Source organism: Antedon bifida, chromosome 5, assembly GCF_963402885.1.
Source record: "Antedon bifida chromosome 5, ecAntBifi1.1, whole genome shotgun sequence".
NCBI lineage: Eukaryota > Metazoa > Echinodermata > Crinoidea > Comatulida > Antedonidae > Antedon > Antedon bifida.
In genome coordinates, this window is record NC_136230.1 from 7,529,556 (window position 1) to 7,550,437 (window position 20,882).

General features: G+C 32.4%; 2 protein-coding genes and 1 long non-coding RNA gene across 5 annotated transcripts in view; all 3 read left to right on the forward strand.

Annotated features, from left to right (window-relative positions):
* LOC144842959 (uncharacterized) overlaps nucleotides 1-20,882 on the forward strand; it is a 73,287-nt gene that overhangs the window by 25,728 nt on the left and 26,677 nt on the right. The window lies entirely within an intron of this gene.
* The window catches only part of LOC144842951 (uncharacterized), a 57,077-nt gene continuing 37,892 nt past the window's right edge, over nucleotides 1,698-20,882 (forward strand). For both annotated transcript variants that reach the window (XM_078699577.1, XM_078699576.1), the window contains exon 1: nucleotides 1,698-3,112. In XM_078699577.1, coding sequence (XP_078555703.1) covers nucleotides 2,399-3,112 — 714 coding nt within the window. In that variant the 5' untranslated portion in view covers nucleotides 1,698-2,398. The remainder of the gene's footprint in view (nucleotides 3,113-20,882) is intronic.
* LOC144842321 (uncharacterized) lies at nucleotides 12,957-20,872 on the forward strand. Its single transcript, XM_078698758.1, has 4 exons — nucleotides 12,957-14,406; nucleotides 15,364-15,493; nucleotides 15,586-19,956; nucleotides 20,269-20,872. Exons 1-4 carry the CDS (start codon nucleotides 12,957-12,959, stop codon nucleotides 20,435-20,437), a joined length of 6,120 nt encoding a protein of 2,039 aa, XP_078554884.1. The 3' UTR covers nucleotides 20,438-20,872.

The window sequence follows — 20,882 nt, forward strand, 5'->3', positions numbered from 1 at the left end:
ACATAATTCAGATTTTATTGTTTGTGATTAAAATATTAAATGAAATTAGCATTGAGACAACATGTAGGCCCCAATCAGCCGGCCCCAATCAGCCGGCCCATACCCAAAGTCATTTCGAGGAAATTTCTTAATTTTTCAGACATTAATTAAGAAGCATGTTGATTTGGAAAAAGTGTTAATGTTGTTTATTGCCATTATTAATGTTTTTCCTTATATTTTTTAGATTGTAGTAGAAAATACAAAGTGTCAGTTACAGCTGTGAGTATTAGTAGAGTATTTGTTAAACAGAGAAAACATATTTTCCTTACTTTATGAACTGTTGCCTGTTATTTTGTAGGCATTTTCTATTATGAAACATTTACATAATTCAGATTGTATTGTTTGTGATTAAAATATTAAATGAAATTAGCATTGAGACCACATGTAGGCCCCAATCAGCCGGCTTATACCCAAAGTCATTTTGAGGAAATTTCTTAATTGTTCAGACATTGATTAAGAAGCATGTTGATTTGGAAAAAGTGTTAATGTTGTTTATTGCCATTATTAATGTTTTTCCTTGTATTTTTTAGATTGTAGTTGTACAGAAAATATACAGTGTCAGTTACAGCTGTGAGTATTAGTAGATTATCTGTTAAACGGAGAAAACATATTTTCCTTACTTTATGCACTCCCTTAATTGATAAACATGTGTTGTCTGTAAATTTACAATACTGAGTGACCAAATATTTTTGTGTATAAAATATCTAACATTCTATTACATTAGAACATTGAATAATTAAACCTATTTTCAGATTATATGTTTATACTAGGACTTTAAATATTACAATATAACAATTTATGTGAATTATCATTTTATACAAGTATTTGATTAAAAGCAACAAAAATACAAGTTGATTTCGCAGAAGTTGAAAAATTGTGAAGGTGAAAGTGTTATAAAAGAATTTGTTTCCGACACATTCCATGTAATGAATTTTTGACATATTTTTAGGTCAAAATATCTTCTATAGTGATTTATTTATATTGTATAAACCAAAGTCACAAATATATTATCAAAATTTACTTAAAAATTTGGGACAATCATCCTTTTTAACATAAATGTGGCGGTCAGTTTCTCCAGGCATCTACTTGCAATTTACAAAATGGGTCTATCCTGAATTTAGTAGTGAGTTGGTCCTAATTTGTTTTGCTAGGCCCAATAGATCATGTTACATTCCACAAGGGGGATGTGTATATTATTATTTAGCTATTTGTAAATACACTGATTTATCTACTGATTTAATTTATAATTCTTTGACTGTAATTCTTAGTACAGTGTATCTTAAAATCAATAACTAACTCTTTTTTTTTCTTTTATTGTAGGTGACTGTCTTATATAAACCCACTGGATCTCAGAAGAGATCCGGGTCTTTAGAAAAAGATCCACTCTCCGAAGAGAGTTTCTACGAGGGGTTACCGAACAAAGAATATTTCTGTACAATTTATCTGTAAAACATTCAGTAAAACATTCAGTAAAACCTTGAAGATAAACCGAAGTTTATTTCAAAACCATTTTTGCAATAAACAAAAGTTTATTACAAAACCATTTTTGCAAAAGCAAAAGTGTAAAACATTCAGTAAAACCTTGAAGATAACACAAGTTTATCACAAGGAAACAACTAGTAAACAGAAGTTTATTAGAAAACCATTTTTGCAATAAACAAAAGTTTATTACAAAACCATTTTTGCAAAAGCAAAAGTGTAAAACATTCAGTAAAACCTTGAAGATAACACAAGTTTATCACAAGGAAACAACTAGTAAACAGAAGTTTATTAGAAAACCATTTTTGCAAAATCAAATTTTGATTATACAAACAAAAGTTTGAAGAATAAAACAGAAGCTTATTATAAAGAAATAAATATTAAACAGAGTTCATTACAAAAGAATAAATTAAAGAAGATTTAAAGATCACTTTTATTTGGATCTGTTATTAAGTAGAATTGTAAAAAGAATAAAAATTACAATCTGAAACTATTTAGCATAACCAAGTATTACAGAGAAGTTTAAATTAATATAAAGTATTTCATCAAGCCAATATTAAGCAGAAGCTAATTTTTGTATTCAGTGAAATTGTATAATCGAATTATTGAAAAAAAGCAGACAAAAAAAAATATTGACAAAGAGAAAAGAAATTAGGACAAAAGTTAAAAATCATAGAAACAAAAGACAATATAAAGTTGAATTGTTTTTGGAATTTTTAATAATTTATTTTGTTGTAGCAAGGATTTCTTTTTTGAAGTTTGAATTGATAAAAAGAACCTAATTGTAATAGTCATTGGAATTGCAGAATACATTTTAATTTAATTTGTAAACAAAGTTTATTAATTTGAAGAAATTTGTTTCTTATACAAATTTTGAATAATGGATATGGAATTCATAACAGTAGTTGGTATCTTTTTGTTGATTATCTTTACAATGATAATTTATTTGTGTAAGAATGTGAATAAAGAAGTTACAAGTAAAAAGCAGATTTTTGTCAATACAACTGGTAATGTTAATAATGGAGTTATGGATAAGACAGCAGAATTTAAAATAGTTGTTAATGACATCTTGGACCTACTTGATGAATGCTGTTCAACTGAGAATGTCAAAGACGAGAGAAATGATGATACAGGTAATGTCAATTGTGAATTTATGAAAGATACAACTGAATTTAAAGGAATAATTGATGATATCATAAACATATTATCTTATGGTACAGAGGTCACTTCAGAGTTTGATGATACATGCGATTTCTGTAATATTGAAGTGAAAGCAGACGACAATTGCATAACATGTGACTGTTGTAGTCAATATTTTCATGTGAAATGTGTAAGAGATGTTTTTGAAGACAAACTATGTAATTCCAGGGTAATTTGGATTTGTTCAATGTGTGGGAATAGTAATTTTGTTGATAACATGTTGGGTGAAATAGGTATTCCCTGTCATTTCAATAGATATACGATTCTAGAACCTGATGAATCTGTCACTGCAGACTTTCCAGAATTAACGAAAAATAAAGAAAAACGTAATAATGCCAAATTAAAATGTCAACAAACAGGAAGTGAAGATTTACTTGGTAGTGATTGGATGAGGGTAAGATCAAAGAAAAGAACCGACAACAGAAAAAAAAGATGTAAAAACAGAGGAAATAAGAAAAGGAGAAAGCGGGTTATAAATGGTATAAGTATAGAACCAGGTGTAAAATATATTGGCAAAGGTGTAAAAGATTTCTATGAAAGACGAAATAATAACAAAATGGAATGGAATATGAATACAAATACTTACAGAGAATACAACAAAGAAAATGCTAAAACGAATGTATTGGGAAATTCACAAACAATAATTGACGACAGTGGTAGGCCTACGTGTGATGTTTTGAAAAATACAAAAGTAACAAACGGAATACAACAACAATCAGGTGGTGGTTCGAAACGTCTACGAAATAACAAGGGCCGTTTTGTCAAAACTAAGAAGATTGATAACAACAAATCACAAGGTAATGTGGACCTGAATTTAAAGAATGATTGCGATACTATGGAACGGATTGGCGAAGATATTATTTTAAAGAACATGGGTAATAATGACAATTCAGAAATGAAAACTGACGAGGATTTTAAAATGAAATGTACTGTAGAAAACGACAACACAGTGACTGACGATGTGAAAGCACAAAATAATAGCAAAATGAATGAAAGAATTAGAATATTTGATAGTAATGGTACAGATCATAAAAATCAAACATGTGCAAGTTGTGAATTTGAGGAAAGTGATGTATTGATAATGTAATGTAATGATATAGGCCTACTTTTATAATTAAGAAATCAACCTTTGTATCAGAATTCAATAAGTTCACAAACTTGACCCAGAAAGTCCAGAGGAGAGTTTGTCCAGATGTTTTAAATGACCATTAGTTTATAATAAGAATCCCTAAAGAAAACACTTAGTTTAACATTTGACCTATCCCATCGTTAAACCAGGAGAGATTGACACTATTTAAGTACAGATTTGACAGTGTCATCCATCATTGAAATACCTTATTATACCGTTAATCACTCCCACTTAAACACCCCTGGATCAACTTAGAACCAATCGTTACCCTCACAGATTACGTAGTGACATATGTAAATGAACCGAAGCCAATATACTCCCAAGTTTCAGAAGAGCCCAGACACACTTCACAGCCACTTCTTCAGAAGAACACCTTACAGCCACTTTACAGAGCGCACACCTTACAGCCAGCATCACTAATCCTCTGTTCCTTAGTCAGTTAGTTATTCAGTTATTGTATCAAGTATATTCTGAATAAATAATATATGTTACGACAGCAAAGCGAGTAAAGAGTCTTCCTTACAAAGTACCTCATAACAACATTATATTACATGGTGGAAGACCCAAATTAAGGAACAGAGCGAGGAAACCAAAATTTACAAGAAAATTAACATAAAGACAAGAAGCAGAAAATAGAAGCAAGAGATAATTTCTTGAAACAGAACAAGAGACGAAGACGAAGAAAACCAGCCACCAGTCAGATAATTGTTTGATAGGAGAAAACCGAAAATTACACGAAGACAAGCTAAAATTTATATTTTAATCAGACAAGCAGAATTTTTTTTTCAAGACATCATTTTAACTGGATCAAGAGAAGCAGAATTTTTTTTTTTTTTTTCAAGACAGCATTTTAACTGGATCAAGAAAAGCAGAATTTTAAATATCGTATAACCATTGGATGAAGACAAAGAAGATAATCGAGGAAGACACAAGAAGAATCAAGACGGAAAACAGAAGCAAGCGGACAAGAACGTTTCGTTTGGACACTTTCAAGATTTTTTTAACATTTACCTTTTTTTAATTTTGAACTTCGAGCATTTGAACATTGATGAACACCTTTCGCATTTTTTTTAGTTCGTTGTTTGAAAATTTGAACATTGATGAGCACTTTTAACATTTCTTTAATTCGTTGTTTGAACATTGTTGAACACTTTTTTGCATTCGTTTTAATTGGATCCGAAGCATTGGGGTAAGTCAAAGCCATTTTGATTTTTTGATTTGTAACCTTGATTGAGGAGTGCGAGTTTACATATATATACACTAAATTGTTTTTGAAATTTTGATTAATAAAATTATAAAGTATGGTTGACGTTGATAACGAAGTAATTGTAAATGAGCCCGCCCATCCTCATCCCGTGCCCCATTTAAGACAAACGGATTTTCTGCCCAAAAGATACGATGGTTCCATCACCGATCACGATCAATGTAGTGCACACTACTTATCATTCACCGATTACCTTGAAGCCCACACTTTAGAAAACCCTGCGAATAATGCCCAATTACTTAATGTTATAAGTATATTCAAACGTAGCCTTCAAGGCCAAGCTAGACTGTGGATAGAAGGAAAGCAGTTCGATTCCCTAGAATCCTTAAAAACCCAATTCATTAACAGGTTCAGTAAGAACAAATCAATCTATGCTCACATAAGAGAATACGATACTATTACTTACAATACCGGCGACAACGCCGAAAAACACTTAACCAAAATCAAACAAGCCGCAGACAGAATTGGTTACGCTGACCAGCAGATCAAAAATAAATTTATTTCGACCCTTCCACCAAAATGCAGAGCAGCAGTTGCCATGTCCACCCCAATCGATGCCACTATTGATAATATCGTAAATAGCGCACAAAACTACTTTGACCTTTCCGTCGATGATCCCACACGGGAAGTTTCATTCAACATCAAAAAGGAAACAGATAATAGTCTCGAATCGCTCCAACATGAGATAAATTCTCTCAAGTTAGATATGGCCACAACAAAACGATCACTTAATGATGATACTCGACGCTCACGTTCCCCCACCCGAAATTATGTCCCAAGACGAAACCGAAGCCCAAGTCCCTATAAACCCCGATTCCAGACCCCAAGATATACTAATAGACAACCTCCCCCAACCTGTTATTACTGCGGGAAATCAGGCCACATAGCAAGGCACTGCCGACAACAACACCATTCTTACGGAAATTATCCCCCGCCATACCCATACCAACAGTCAAACAATTATTACCCTAGCCACCAGCAGGATTTTTAAAAAGGGGACTAGATGCCGCCTATAATCTGGCCCCCCATGCTAAAGACAACAATTTAAAGGCAAAATACTTAGGAAATTCAGATAAGATTGACTTGTTACTTAACGACAGAAATTACGTTAAAGGAAATTTACCAGATGGTAGAAATGTTTTAACTTTATTTGACAGTGGTTCAACTAGAACTATAATCTCACAATCTTACGTTAATTCCTCACGTTATTTATCGCGTCTAAAGCCAGTTAAAGTAAACACAACTAAATTTCGATTAGGTAACGGTGACTTCTTATATGCCAACCACTTAGTGCAATTTGAATTATTTATCCAAGGACACAAATTTAAAATTTCAGCATTAATCGTTAAAAATTTGACAGGTATTGACCTGATACTTGGAACCGAAACATTGTCTGAACTCGACGGTACTTTAAATTTTAAAGAAAATACATTTCGCATTAGACCAAAGATTTTTAGCTTTCGTCCAGTACACAAGATTTTTCTTAAACCCGGTGATACTAAAACAGTTAAATTAAAAGGAAGGGTTCCCGCCTTCGTACGCAATTCCGATGTTGTTCTACATGCAACTACCCATATTTCAAAACTTTGTCCATCAGATATGTTAGTAAAATTACATAGAGGAGAAACCAACATTGATATCACTAACAACACAAACAGAAACGTATCTCTTAATACACATCAACCTATCGCGAGCCTTCATTTAACCAACCTTGTAACAGTTACTAACGACCTACCAATTGATAGAATAAGGTTAACCAATGACAACGCAAACAAGTACCCACATTTAGAACGTACAGACCCATTGCTATCTTTAACAGAGGAAGAAATAATCAGAAAACAAGTTGATTTAACAGACAGCGTTTTAACAAATAGAGAAAAAGAGGATTTGTATAAAACATTACAACAAAACAGAAACGCATTTTCACTATATGGTGAACTATCTAGCTGCCCAAACTTCAAAGCTGACATACACCTCTCTAATGATGAACCATTTTTTATTCGACCATACTTCGCGACAGACAAAGACAAACATGTTATTGAGGCCGAATTGAACAAATTAGTCAAACTAGGAATCTTAGCAGTAGGACACCAATCGTATACTTCCCCTGTCCTTCTTGTTTCAAAGAAAAATTCAAAGGATAAAAGAGTTGTCACAGACTTCCGCTATCTAAATTCCAGGATAAAACGTATTAATCACCCATTCCCCTTATTAGCCGAAACTTTGAAAACAATAGGTAACGCTAATGCACAGATTCTTAGCGTAATTGACTTGAAATCAGCGTTTCACTGTGTACCATTAGCCGAACATGCCCAACAATATACAGGTATAGCTTCATATCATGGTGGAAAGCATTATTACTATAAGAGATTAGCACAAGGATTGAACGTTTCGCCAGGTATATTTCAAGCAAAGATTGACGAAATTTTAAATGAAATCCCAAATTCTAGAGAATTCTGTATCGCCCATCATGATGATATTATTTTATTTAGCCAAGACAAATTTGCTCATAAACAGCACCTTGTTTCCGTTTTACAAGCCCTACAATCAAATGGTTTTAGAATTTGTCCAAAGAAATGTAAGTTATTTAAGAATAAAGTGCAATATATGGGACACACCATCCTGATTAATTCTTCAGGACACGCATGTATCACACCATTAGGCGACAGGTGTGCAGCTATCCGAAATTTGCCAGTCCCACGAACCCATAAAGAAACTAAACGATTTATTGGTGCAGTAAATTATGTATCCCATTTTTTCCCTCAAATACAATCAATTTTACGTCCGTTACATACACTCGCAAGTAAACGCCGAAAATTTGTTTGGTCTACTGAACACCAGAAAGCATTTGACGAAATTAAACAATTAATGGTTAAACCACCTACTCTTCAAATGCCTAGAAAAGAAGGTAGATTTACGCTATATAGCGACACTTCAAGAACCGCAACAGGTTCATATTTAACACAAACAGTAAACGGCAAAGAACACATAATAGGTTATTATTCCAAAATCTTACCACAAGCCTGTCAACGATATAGCGTCACAGAATTAGAGTTATTCGGACTTTACATTAATGTTTCAGCATTTCGACACTTACTAAAGGGTTGCGAATTTGATGCATTCGTAGACCACTCAGCAATTGTACAAATTTGGAATTCAAAAGATCAGCCATGTACACCCCGTTTACAGAAACTAATACTACGATTGTCCGGATACATTTTCCAAATTGGTTATAAGAAAGGAACTGAATTAGTCTTAGCAGATTTTCTCTCTCGAGCCCCTCGTGATGACGATTCCGAAATTGATCAAGTTATACCCATTGCATTTAATATTACAGAGACTGGATCTCTTAACCCGACTACAAACACATCTACTAGTAGCAGACCAGTAACAAGGTCTTACGCTAAGAAAATGGGAATAAATATACCTGACCTACATAAATCCAAACCAGTACAAACGCCTGTCATTAATCAAAATCCAGTGACAACAAACACGCGACCTACACCTCAACCTACCGCTACACCACAGATAATCACGAGACAACAAACAAACGCAAATCGATCAACACCTACCGTAACGCCACCCCCAATACGTAATGTAAACATTCGACAACCTCCAGAGGAAAGACTAGTAGACAAAAATAATAAGCAAAGCAAAGATACTACACATCGAAATGTACCAGTTGAATTGTATACATCGCCCAAACCACTAGTACCCAACATAACTGAATTTAAATCAGCACACATCCCAAAACAACAAGACTTAGATAGATTAATGGATGTTATTCAAAGAAAGATAATTAGAGATTATAACCTCCCAGTAGATGTTAAACAATTACGTGTTGAACAAGAAACTTCACCATTTTTTAAGCCAGTTTACGATTATTTAGCTCATGATATCCTTCCAGCTGATAAGAAAGCAGCTCGTGCAGTTCAGAATAAGTCAGAGCAGTACATATTGTGCAACGGTTTACTATTCCGTTTATTTTTCCAAGATAAAGGTGGAGAATTTGTATTGCAATTAGCTGTTCCTGAAAACTTAGCCGAGACTATCATTTCTCAGTATCACGACAATTTGTTAAGTAGCCACCAAGGTACGATGCGTACTTACCTCACTATTAGGAAATTATTTTACATGCCCCTTATGTTCGAGAAAGTCAACAATTATACTCAAGCGTGTCTTAGATGTCAACAATTTCGTCCCAAAACCGATAAATTACGTCCTTTACACGATCGAGTACCAGCAACTTACCGTCCCTTTCATACACTCAGTCTAGATTTCAAGAGTATGCCAACATCACCTTCAGGTTTTAAACATATTATGGTAGTATGTGATGAAATTACTAGATTTTTGATTTGTGTACCTTTGAAATCCATTGATGCCGAAACAATTTGTGAAGCACTAATTCAAAAGGTAATCAGTATTTTTGGACCCCCATCTCGTCTTATTTCAGATGCAGCAACCTCCCTTACAGGAAAATTATTAACACTCTTATGTAACACCCTTAACATTGATAGGAAAATCATCAGCGTCCATAATCACGGTAGTTTACAAGTTGAACGTCATATCCGCACCGTATCGGACCTGTTAAAGGTCAACCTTAACCAATTCGGAACAGATTGGGTTAGATTTGTATCAACAACATGTTATGCTTATAACTCGTTTTCATCCCCACATCTAGGAAACCACTCCCCTTACGAATTAGTTTTTGGCCGCCAACCTCCAAGTTTGACCTCATTAGCATTTAACCCCGTTTCAGGATTGTCTCATTCCTATGAAGAATACTTTGAACACCTCAAGAAGAAATTTCAAAACATTTCACAGACAATGCTACAATTACAGCGAACACAACAAAACGTCCAAAACTCGAAAATTTCACAACGCTTAGAGAAAAGTCCAATTTACTCAGTAGGACAACTCGTATATTTATACAAGCCAACATCATCATCACTAACGGCAAATTCAAAGAAAATCGCCGCAGAATGGGTCGGACCATTAGTAATTCATGAAGTACTAGACAGAACACACTACATCCTAGCAACGATTAAAGGAGAAATACTTCGCGACGTATTCAATTATAACAGACTGAAACCTTGTTTTATGAGAACACCGAAAGAACGCAAAAATTTTACACATCTCCAAAAACTTAAGCAATTGTTGAATGAACCCACTGATAATAACGAGAAAATTCAGAATACCATTAATGTAGTAAATGACGAAACCAATTTTGAATTTGTCGACGAACATGATAGGACACCCACCCAATTGCAAACAGATACCTTTACACACCCAACTAAAGTAGAACCCCTTAACTTGCAACCTTACATTGACTGTGTAGAGAATAACATGGGATTAGCAGCCCCATTCCAAATGAAAGAAGAACAAATTAAGGAACAAACTAATTTAATTATGACAGCACCTAATGATTCAAATATGACATTAAACCGAGGTAGATTTAAAGCAGGACATTTCCAAGTTTTAGTTTCGTATTCTAAACCGACTTCAGCCAAATGTAACACCGATAAAACAAAACACGAATCTAATGTTCGAAAATTTTGGTGGAATATCGACAGATATAACGATACAGATAAATTGATTAAAGAGATTATTAATGATAAACAGATACCGATAAGTGGATCGCCAAAACGATTCATAAAACGTTTGTATAATGCAACAAGTTACTGATTTAATTTTTTGCGAGAATTTTTTTAAATTACGACATTTGCTAAATTAATGATAGCATAGTCTACGTATTTGATTTGATTTGTTTAATAACGATGTGATTTCAGTTAAAAGGAGAATTGAAATTATGATTAAGTATTGATTTTGTAACGAGTTTGATAATGATTAATTTTGAATTTTGATGATCGATATATTGAGATATTGAAAAGAACGACAATCATTTTGTAACAAATATTTTGTTTAACCTTTGAGTCGTTAATCTCAAGCATTAATTAATTAATTGATATACAAGAACAGGAGATTTTCTTAGTACTTTAATAGTATGTTTTACATTAAGTACAAAAGTCGAATTTGTCGACCGATTGAAATCGTAATTACCTGTGAATATAAATGCTTAAATCGATAAATTTGTGATAAAGTTGTGATGATAACGATATATTGTGGATAAGTTTGTGTCAACGGGACACACATTTGTTTCTTTTAAAGTTTTAAGTGATTACGTTCGATATTTTGAGTCGATTGATATTTTGATTTTAGGCTAATCAGCCACAGTTTCTTAAGTTTTATGTTTTAATTTGATTGATTATGTTTGAAGGCCATTAATTAGAATGCGATAAGTTGTCGCACGATTTGATGTATGTTAAATGTAACATACCATTTTAAGTTTTGTATTTTTATTTTTGACCGATTTTGTTTGATTTACGCGAATACCGTTATTATAGATTAGAGTGCATAATTAACAAGAGTTGCCTTCTTGACCGATGTTCTTTAGGGAAACCCAACCGTTGTGATGTCTTTATTTCGGTAATCCGAGTGTAGCATGCCTCCAAAGCAACGGACCCACAATTATGTCGATCTTGAAGAACACTTTTATTTTTTATACATTTTTTTTTTTCCAAATTTTTATATCAATTCCGGAAATTTTATACAAAATTCAGTTTTAATTTCATTTTTTTTAAGAGAGAGAGAGAGAGTGAAAGTGATAAGGTTACACTTCAGAGTCAATGGTTTTGGCTAACTCAATTTTTGCTTATATGTATAATCATGTTTTGTTTTCTTTTATATAACTTTAATTTTGCATGCCACTATTATAACCATTTTTATATTTTAAATAGATTAAAAAAAAAAAAGGGAAACAGAGGGATGTAATGTAATGATATAGGCCTACTTTTATAATTAAGAAATCAACCTTTGTATCAGAATTCAATAAGTTCACAAACTTGACCCAGAAAGTCCAGAGGAGAGTTTGTCCAGATGTTTTAAATGACCATTAGTTTATAATAAGAATCCCTAAAGAAAACACTTAGTTTAACATTTGACCTATCCCATCGTTAAACCAGGAGAGATTGACACTATTTAAGTACAGATTTGACAGTGTCATCCATCATTGAAATACCTTATTATACCGTTAATCACTCCCACTTAAACACCCCTGGATCAACTTAGAACCAATCGTTACCCTCACAGATTACGTAGTGACATATGTAAATGAACCGAAGCCAATATACTCCCAAGTTTCAGAAGAGCCCAGACACACTTCACAGCCACTTCTTCAGAAGAACACCTTACAGCCACTTTACAGAGCGCACACCTTACAGCCAGCATCACTAATCCTCTGTTCCTTAGTCAGTTAGTTATTCAGTTATTGTATCAAGTATATTCTGAATAAATAATATATGTTACGACAGCAAAGCGAGTAAAGAGTCTTCCTTACAAAGTACCTCATAACAACATTATATTACAATAATTGATGACGGATGCAAAAAAGCAGTGACTGAAAAAATTAGGTCCCATACTAAACCTAAATGTGACCAACATACTATCGATGTGGATATTGAAGTTTTAACAAAAAATTATTTTTCGGAAGAATTGATAATCGATGATGTACCAAAACAAAAAAATACACGAAAAAGGCAGAAAACACAATCAATAAATGAATTACAAGTATATAATAGTAATGAAAATATAACTGTAGCACAGGGTAATTTTAATCAAGGGAATTATAGATTTGGCTTTGCAAGTGGTAAACAGTGTGTTGCAAATAGTCTTGTAGCTATTCTTTATTCTACAAAGAGGAATGGAAATGAATTTTACACCAAAGACCTTGATACAATATTGACTCTTGGAAACGAGTTGTACTGTTACATTCAGAAAGATTCCACTATGCACGAGGACCTTTTGATGATTTCAGAACTGCCGAAAGAATTGGATATTTTGGATAACACATTCGTAATATCTCCCAAAGAATCAGTGTTTGGCATAATAGATGGGAATCTCGAATTTATGGCTGAATATGGAGCTTTATCATTAAAGCAAGCTGTTGAACAAGAATTACACCAACATGATGCATTTTTTATGAATTTCAACAGAAGCACATTTTCTATTATCAAACGTGTAAATGGATTTCTTATATTTGATCCACATGCAAGAGATCGATTTGGTTGTGTTAGTGAACATGGAAAGAGTATTTTACTTTACAGTGCATCTTGGCAAGGTGTGTACGATTATTGTATAAGATTAGCAAGGTCAATGAACTGTAATTTACATGACACCGAGTTTGAACTGACTGGTGTAAATATTGAAAATAAGTCTATGATTTTATGTTCCGCTTCTGTGCTCGATAATAATTGTGAACAAAGCAACTTGGGAAATGTCGATGTTGATGAACCTAGTACGTCTTATCAGCATAAATGTAGTACAAGATTACCAGACAAGAATATTGATTCTAAAGTTAAAGGCCAAAAACATAATAAAGAAGGTCATGTCTCATCAAGTAATGGATGGCAAAGTGATAGTGATATTGAAATTGTTAATGTTCAATATGGAAAAAGACCTGACGAGAATTTTAAATTTGTTCCGATCTTAGAAGAAGAAAAGAAAAACATTTGTAATAAAGTAGGCATTCATTGTGAACATACCGATAGGAATTGTGGTATTAACAGAGCTAGTCAGATTGGACATCCTCTTAAAATTATGAATATTACAGGTGATGGTAATTGTTTTTATCGTGCAATTTCATACATTATTTCTGGGACTGAAGATAATCATTTACTTTTAAGAAGAGCAATTACTAATCATTTATTGGAAACTGATGACTTATTTATTAATACATTTAGTCACGAATATAGATCAGTTAAGGAATATGTGTTTAAAAAAAGAGTAATGGATAATGGAACGTGGGCATCCAATACTGAAATAAGTGCAATGGCAAACTTGATTAATACAGATATTTATTCATTTAATGATCAACTTTTGACGTGGCAATTGTTTTCTGCTAAAAAGCCGGGAAGAATAGATGATGTTACAACTAATAATGGTATATATATTTTGTACACCATGAATGTGCATTTTAATATAGTAGAATCTGTCAATGTCAGTCAAAATAATTTTCAAAAAACAACAGGACAAGTTGATATGGATGTGACATCCCAAACGAATTATACAACACAGAAACGAAAGCAAATGAGAAAAGAATGTCACACATTTGAAGACATAGAACCAAAACACAAAAAGAGTAAAACTGTTGAGGGACCTTGTTCTGGAAATGAAGTAAAAACATTGAGAAGGAAAAGAAAAATATCTTATGAAAATAGAAAGCAAAAAGAAAAGAATCGTCAGAGAATGAAAAGAAGAAGAGAAAAAAAAGATAATTCAATAGAAAAAAATGAAAATAGAAACAAATATCAAAGTGATCCTGTATACAGAGAAGAAAAGAAACGTAAAGTAAAAGAGGCACAACAAATAAGATATGCTGATGATGATTATAAATTCCAAAAAAGGAAAGAAAACAGAGAAAGACAACACAAAATGTATAGATGTGAACCTAAATATAATGTTAAGGTACGAAATAAAGCTAAACATAACTACAATATTGATTTGGATTACCGAACAACCAAAAAAGAAACAATGAAGAACAGATACAACAATGATACAATGTTTAGACATAAAACTATACAAAATAATACACAAAGAAATAAGGAAAGGTATCACAATGATCCACAATTTCGAAAAAATTTGAAGCAAAATTTAGCACAGAAGTATTGTACTAATTCACAATTCAGAGAAAACATTACCCAAAAATTGACAGAGAAGTATCAAAGTAATTTTAAATTTAGACAATACTGTAAAGAAAAATTTGTTAAAAAGTATCGGATTAATTTGAAATTTAGACAAAAATGTAAAGACAAATTGGCAGAAAAGTATCGGAGTAATTTGAAATTTAGACAAAACTGTAAAGAAAAATTGGCTGAAAAGTATCGGAGTAATTTGAAATTTAGACAAAACTGTAAAGAAAAATTGGCTGAAAAGTATCGGAGTAATTTGAAATTTAGAAGAAAATGCAAAGACAAATTGGCAGAAAAGTATCGGAGTAATTTGAAATTTAGACAAAACTGTAAGCAGAAATTGGCAGAGAAATATCGAGGGAATTCAAAATTTCGTCAAAGATGTAAGCAAAGATTTACAGAAAAGTATTATGGTGATGAAGGGTTCCGGAAAAAAATCATGAAGAAAAATATGAAAAATCGGGAAAAAATCAAAACAGAAAACACTAATTTTAATATTGTTTTAGAAAACTTCAAGAAAACAGTTTCTCGTGGTCCTGAATATGTTTGTTGCGTATGCTTTAAATTGTTATTCAAAGATCAAGTTATGAAGTGCATCAAATCTAAATACAAAAATCAGGCTTGTATAAATGAAAAGTATTTGCATATTTGCAATAATGAATGTAATAAACCTTGTAATTTGTCGAGTCACCAAGGTGTCATTTATGGATTTGTTTCACATGCCACAGGAAATTGTTAAACGGGAATGTTCCTGCAGAAGCCAATTCAAACAATTTACAACTACACGATATTCCTCCTGATCTCTCTAATTTAGAGCAGCATTTGATTGGATTAAACATTCCTTTTATGAAATTAATGAATTTACCGAAAGGTGGACAGCATGGAATACACGGACCAGTCGTATGTGTACCATCAAATACTATAGAAACTGTAAAAATGCTCCCTAGACCAGAGGTTGATGATCAATTAATATCCGTAAAATTGAAGCGAAAGTTGTCTTACAAAGGTTATTACAAATATAAATTTGTTAACACTGCTAATGTTATTCAAGCTCTTAGATATTTACAAGACCATAACAAGTGCTATTTTGATATAGCTATTAATGAAGAATGGCATAATTATTTATCTGAAGAAAACATCGAAAATGCAAATAATAATGTACATGAAAATCACACATGTGTAGAAAACAATGAAGAAGAAGAGGAAGAAGTAGAAGACCGATTGTGTGGTGCTATCTTTGATACAAGTCTCCAACCTGTTGACAGGCGACAAAATCTGGTTGATGAATATTTTAATGACATAATTTGTTGTGCACCGTGTGAAAATAATAGCCCTATTGCATTATTAAGTAATAAAAGCAATGAAGCAAAATCATTTCCAGTGTTATTTCCAACAGGCCAACCAACATTTCATGATACAAGAGATGTTAAAATAACACTCGGACGTTATTTTCATAATCGATTAATGCATATAGATAACAGGTTTGCACAAAATACAGAATTCATTTTTTATGCTCAATCTTTATATGAACTTCAACAAATTTTATCAAGTATTTCCATTGCATTGCGAAAAGGGTCAAGTAAAAAGGATGACTTTAGTAAAGTTACTGTATCCGATTTAAAAAATGTTACCAAAATTGAGGAAATTTTAAAATCTGATAGGGGTTATAAATTTTTAAAACAAATTCGTGGAACTCCACCGTACTGGCAAGCTACACAGAAAGATGTAATAGCAATGGTTAGACAGATTGGAAAGCCAACATTCTTTCTTTCATTCTCAAGTGCAGACTTCCGTTGGAAAGAAATAATGACGACATTGTTAAGTCAGTCAGGAGACCAAAGAAACATTGAAGAATTGGAATGGGCAGATAAATGTAATTTGTTAAAATCAAATCCAGTGACTGTTGCCAGAATGTTTGACAAGCGCTTTCATACATTTTTGAAAAATGTAATTTTGTCTGAAGCACAGCCGATTGGTAAAGTCATAGATTATTTTTACCGAATTGAATTTCAAATGAGAGGAAGTCCACATGTTCATATGTTAGTATGGGTTGAAAATGCTCCTATTTTTGGTACAGATAAAGATAACGAAGTTATTAATTTTGTCGATGAATATATTTCTTGTGCTGTACCATGTGAAACTGTAGATCCTGAGCTGAATGAAATTGTTAAAAGTGTGCAAATTCACAGTAAAAGACATTCTAAATCATGTAAAAAAAAGGGAACAAACTGCAGATTTAACTTCCCCAGACAACCTTCTGGAAATACATTTGTTATGAGACCTACAATTGTAGATAAAGACAGTGATGATAATGATGACAATAAACAAGCAAGGGAGCTATTAACCTCAGTAAAAGATGCTGTGAGTAATGAAGAAACATATAAAAATTCAATAGAACTTTTCCAAAGTTTAGGTATTACACAGAGTGCATTTGAGAAAGCAAATAACTGTGTAGCTACTGAGGAAAAAATTGTTATAAAAAGAAACCCTCAAGATGTGTGGGTAAATCAATATAATCCTTCCTTATTGAGAGCATGGAATGCTAATATGGATATTCAGTATATTACAAATGTATATGCATGTATTATTTACGTTATAGGATATATGTCTAAATCTGAACGAGAAATGGGCTTACTGTTATCTCATGCAGCATCAGAAGTAAAAGAAGGCAATGAAGATGCTAGGCAAAGTTTGCGAAAACTTGGTAATGTTTATATGAATAATCGAGAAGTGTCTGCACAAGAAAGTATTTATCGTGTTTGTAGTTTAAGATTAAAAGAATGTTCAAGGAAAGTTGAATTTATCCCAGTAGGACCTAATCCTGTTAGAATGAGTTTACCACTAAGTGTAATTAAAAACAAAGCAGATGATGATGTAAGTGCATGGTTACCAAATAAGATCGACAAATATAAAGCTCGACCTAATAGTTCTGAATTTAATAAAATGTGCCTTGCAAAATTTTGTTCAGAATATAGAATATTGAGTTCATCAGAAATGAAAGGAAACAAACAAAAAAAGAATGTATTTCAGTTAAAAAAACAGTTGGGATTCATCCAAAAAAGAACACGAACTAGTAATGCTATTGTAAGATACCCTCGATTTCCAATGGATACAGCACCTGAGAAATATTTTTTGAGTATACTTCAGTTATTTCTACCATTTCGGAAAGATGAACAGTTAAAACCTCCAACTTTTGAAACGTACGAACAATTTCATGAGAAAGGATGTGTGAAATTATGTGGCTGTCAATTACAAACGGTAAAGTCAATAGTTAATGGAAACATGAAACAATATGAAAAAAGTGCTGATGATGTTGAAGAAGCACAGGAATTTTTATTAAAATTTGGCCCACAAGAAGATGCATGGAGCCTATTATGTCCAGAAAGCGAAAAAGAAAGGTTAGACAACCCAAAGCCAAATGTAGAGGTTGATGATGAAGAAGATGAATTTTTCATTCCAGATTTTGGAATTCAAAAAAATCATACATCTAAAGTAGAGTCTAATTCATCTAATATTCCAAGACCAGAATTGAACAAAATGATTCGATCTTTAAACGAAAAACAACAACATATATTTTATAAGACAAGACAATGGTGTTTAGACAAAGTTAATGGTAAAAAACCTGAAGCATTTTACAATTTCATAACTGGAGGCGCTGGTACAGGAAAAAGTCATTTGGTAAATTGTATTTATAATGAAGCGACACGTATTCTTGGAAAGATTATGGAAAATCCCGATGATTTGTCAATATTGAAATTAGCTCCTACAGGAATCGCAGCATATAATATTAAAGGCCAAACAATTCATAGCGCTTTGTCTATCCCGATTAATATTTCACTTCCGTATCAACCACTTGGAGAAGAAAAAATAAGTGCACTTCGTAATAAATTGGGCCAGTTGCAAATTGTTATTATAGATGAAATATCAATGGTAAATCAAAGGTTACTTTGGTATATCCACGGACGATTAAGGCAAATAAAACAAGTACGCAACGATAGTCCATTTGGTAACATTTCAGTAATTGCTGTTGGTGATTTTTATCAGTTACCCCCGGTGATGGGCAGTTCGTTATATAAAGACACATTGGAAAGCTCACTGTGGATAGATAACTTTAAGCAAGTACAGTTAGATCAAATCATGAGGCAAAAAGAAGATAAACAATTTGCTTTATTGTTAAACAAATTGCGTACAAAAGAAAAACATGATTGTTTGTCTGATAACGATTCATTAGTTCTAAAATCACGTGAAACAGGTGAAGAATGTGAAGATGCTGTTCATATTTACCCACGCAACAAACAAGTTGATGAATGGAATAAAAAAATGTTGCACAAAACCTGTACAGACATTGTATGCATTAAAGCAGAAGATAGTGTAGTAAATAGCAAGAAACAGAGCAAAAATTGTGACAAACCTCGGAATTCACGTCAAACTAGTTTACTAAGTTATTTGTGGATTGCAATTAATGCCAGAGTGATGTTGATTAAAAATGTAGATGTTAAAAAAGGCTTAACGAATGGATGTATGGGACATGTTGATGAAATAGTCAAACCTGATCATAACACCGAACCAGTATCTATTAAAGTAAAATTTGACAATAATGACATTGGTATTCAGGCAATTGAAATGTTTAAAGAATCTATGGGGAAAAAATACAGTCGAAAACAATTTCCTCTCAAATTAGCATATGCATGCACAGTTCATAAAGTGCAAGGAATGACAATGGATAAAGCAGTGGTTTGCCTTAAAGATACTTTTATGCATGGTCAAGCATATGTAGGCCTCAGTCGTGTTACTTCAATAACTGGACTTACTATTGAAAATTTTAAACCTAGTCTGATTTATTGTGATCCAAACATAAAGAAGTGCTTAAATAACATGGATTCATACGTACAATGTGATAAACAAGGTCATGATTCGGCTTCTAGATTTTCAATAATGTTACATAACATTCAAGGGCTTAAACAACATTTTGTTGATCTTCAGTGTAATGATTTGTTTATGAATTCTAATATCATATGTCTAACTGAAACATGGTTAAACAAGGATGATGATGTTTTTGACGTACGCATTGAGCCGTATAAATTGTATCACCAAGCAAGGTATGATTCGTATTCTAATACAAATGATCTCAGTTCCAAAATAAAACATCAGGCTCATGGTGGCGTTGCAGTGTATGCCAAGAACACGTCTTCAAGCAGATTAAACATATGTAATAATGATATAGAAGCAGTTTCATTTTTAATAACAAGTCCGATTTCTGTTGCCGTGTCAGTAATTTATCGACCCCCAAGTTATGATATTAATCAATTCTGTCAAAATTTGAGAAAACATTTGGAAGAGTTACATAAAATGAGCACAAAATGTATTGTAATGGGTGATTTTAATGAAAATCTTTTCAAACAATCTTTCAGAGTGAATAATTTAATGGCAGAGAATGAGTACAAACAACATGTTACATGTTCTACAACTGAAAACAATACATTGATTGATCATGTTTATAGCAAAGGTCTTGATTCAGTACAGGCTGAAGTAATTCCAATTTATTATAGCTATCATGAAGCCATTCAAATTAAATTTTAATTGCATCAATGGTTTTTAAGTATTTGAATTATATTTCTGTAAAAACTTTTTAGGAATTGAAAATAGAACTGGATACAAATTTAAAAAAACAATTTGATAAAAACAAGCTGAAAATAATTATGACCCTCTGTGCACAAGGGGCAGTGAGTAATCTGTAACTTCAACCCATGTCATTCTCCTGTATAGGAAAAACAATATCTGGTGTCTAAACACATTTCAATCTTGTTTTTATGTGAGTTATATTATTATAGATATTGTTCTGAATTTGAATATGCAATGTTGCAATCTCTGTACATAATAATCGTTCAATATCTACCAGTATTCAAGTAATGTTGAAAATAAAAAGTTACATTTCACAGAAGAAGAAAATACGTTTTGTTTTATACGATTACCAATACTTCATTAGGTCTATACATAATTTCAGTTGTATAATTGTTTTTTATAT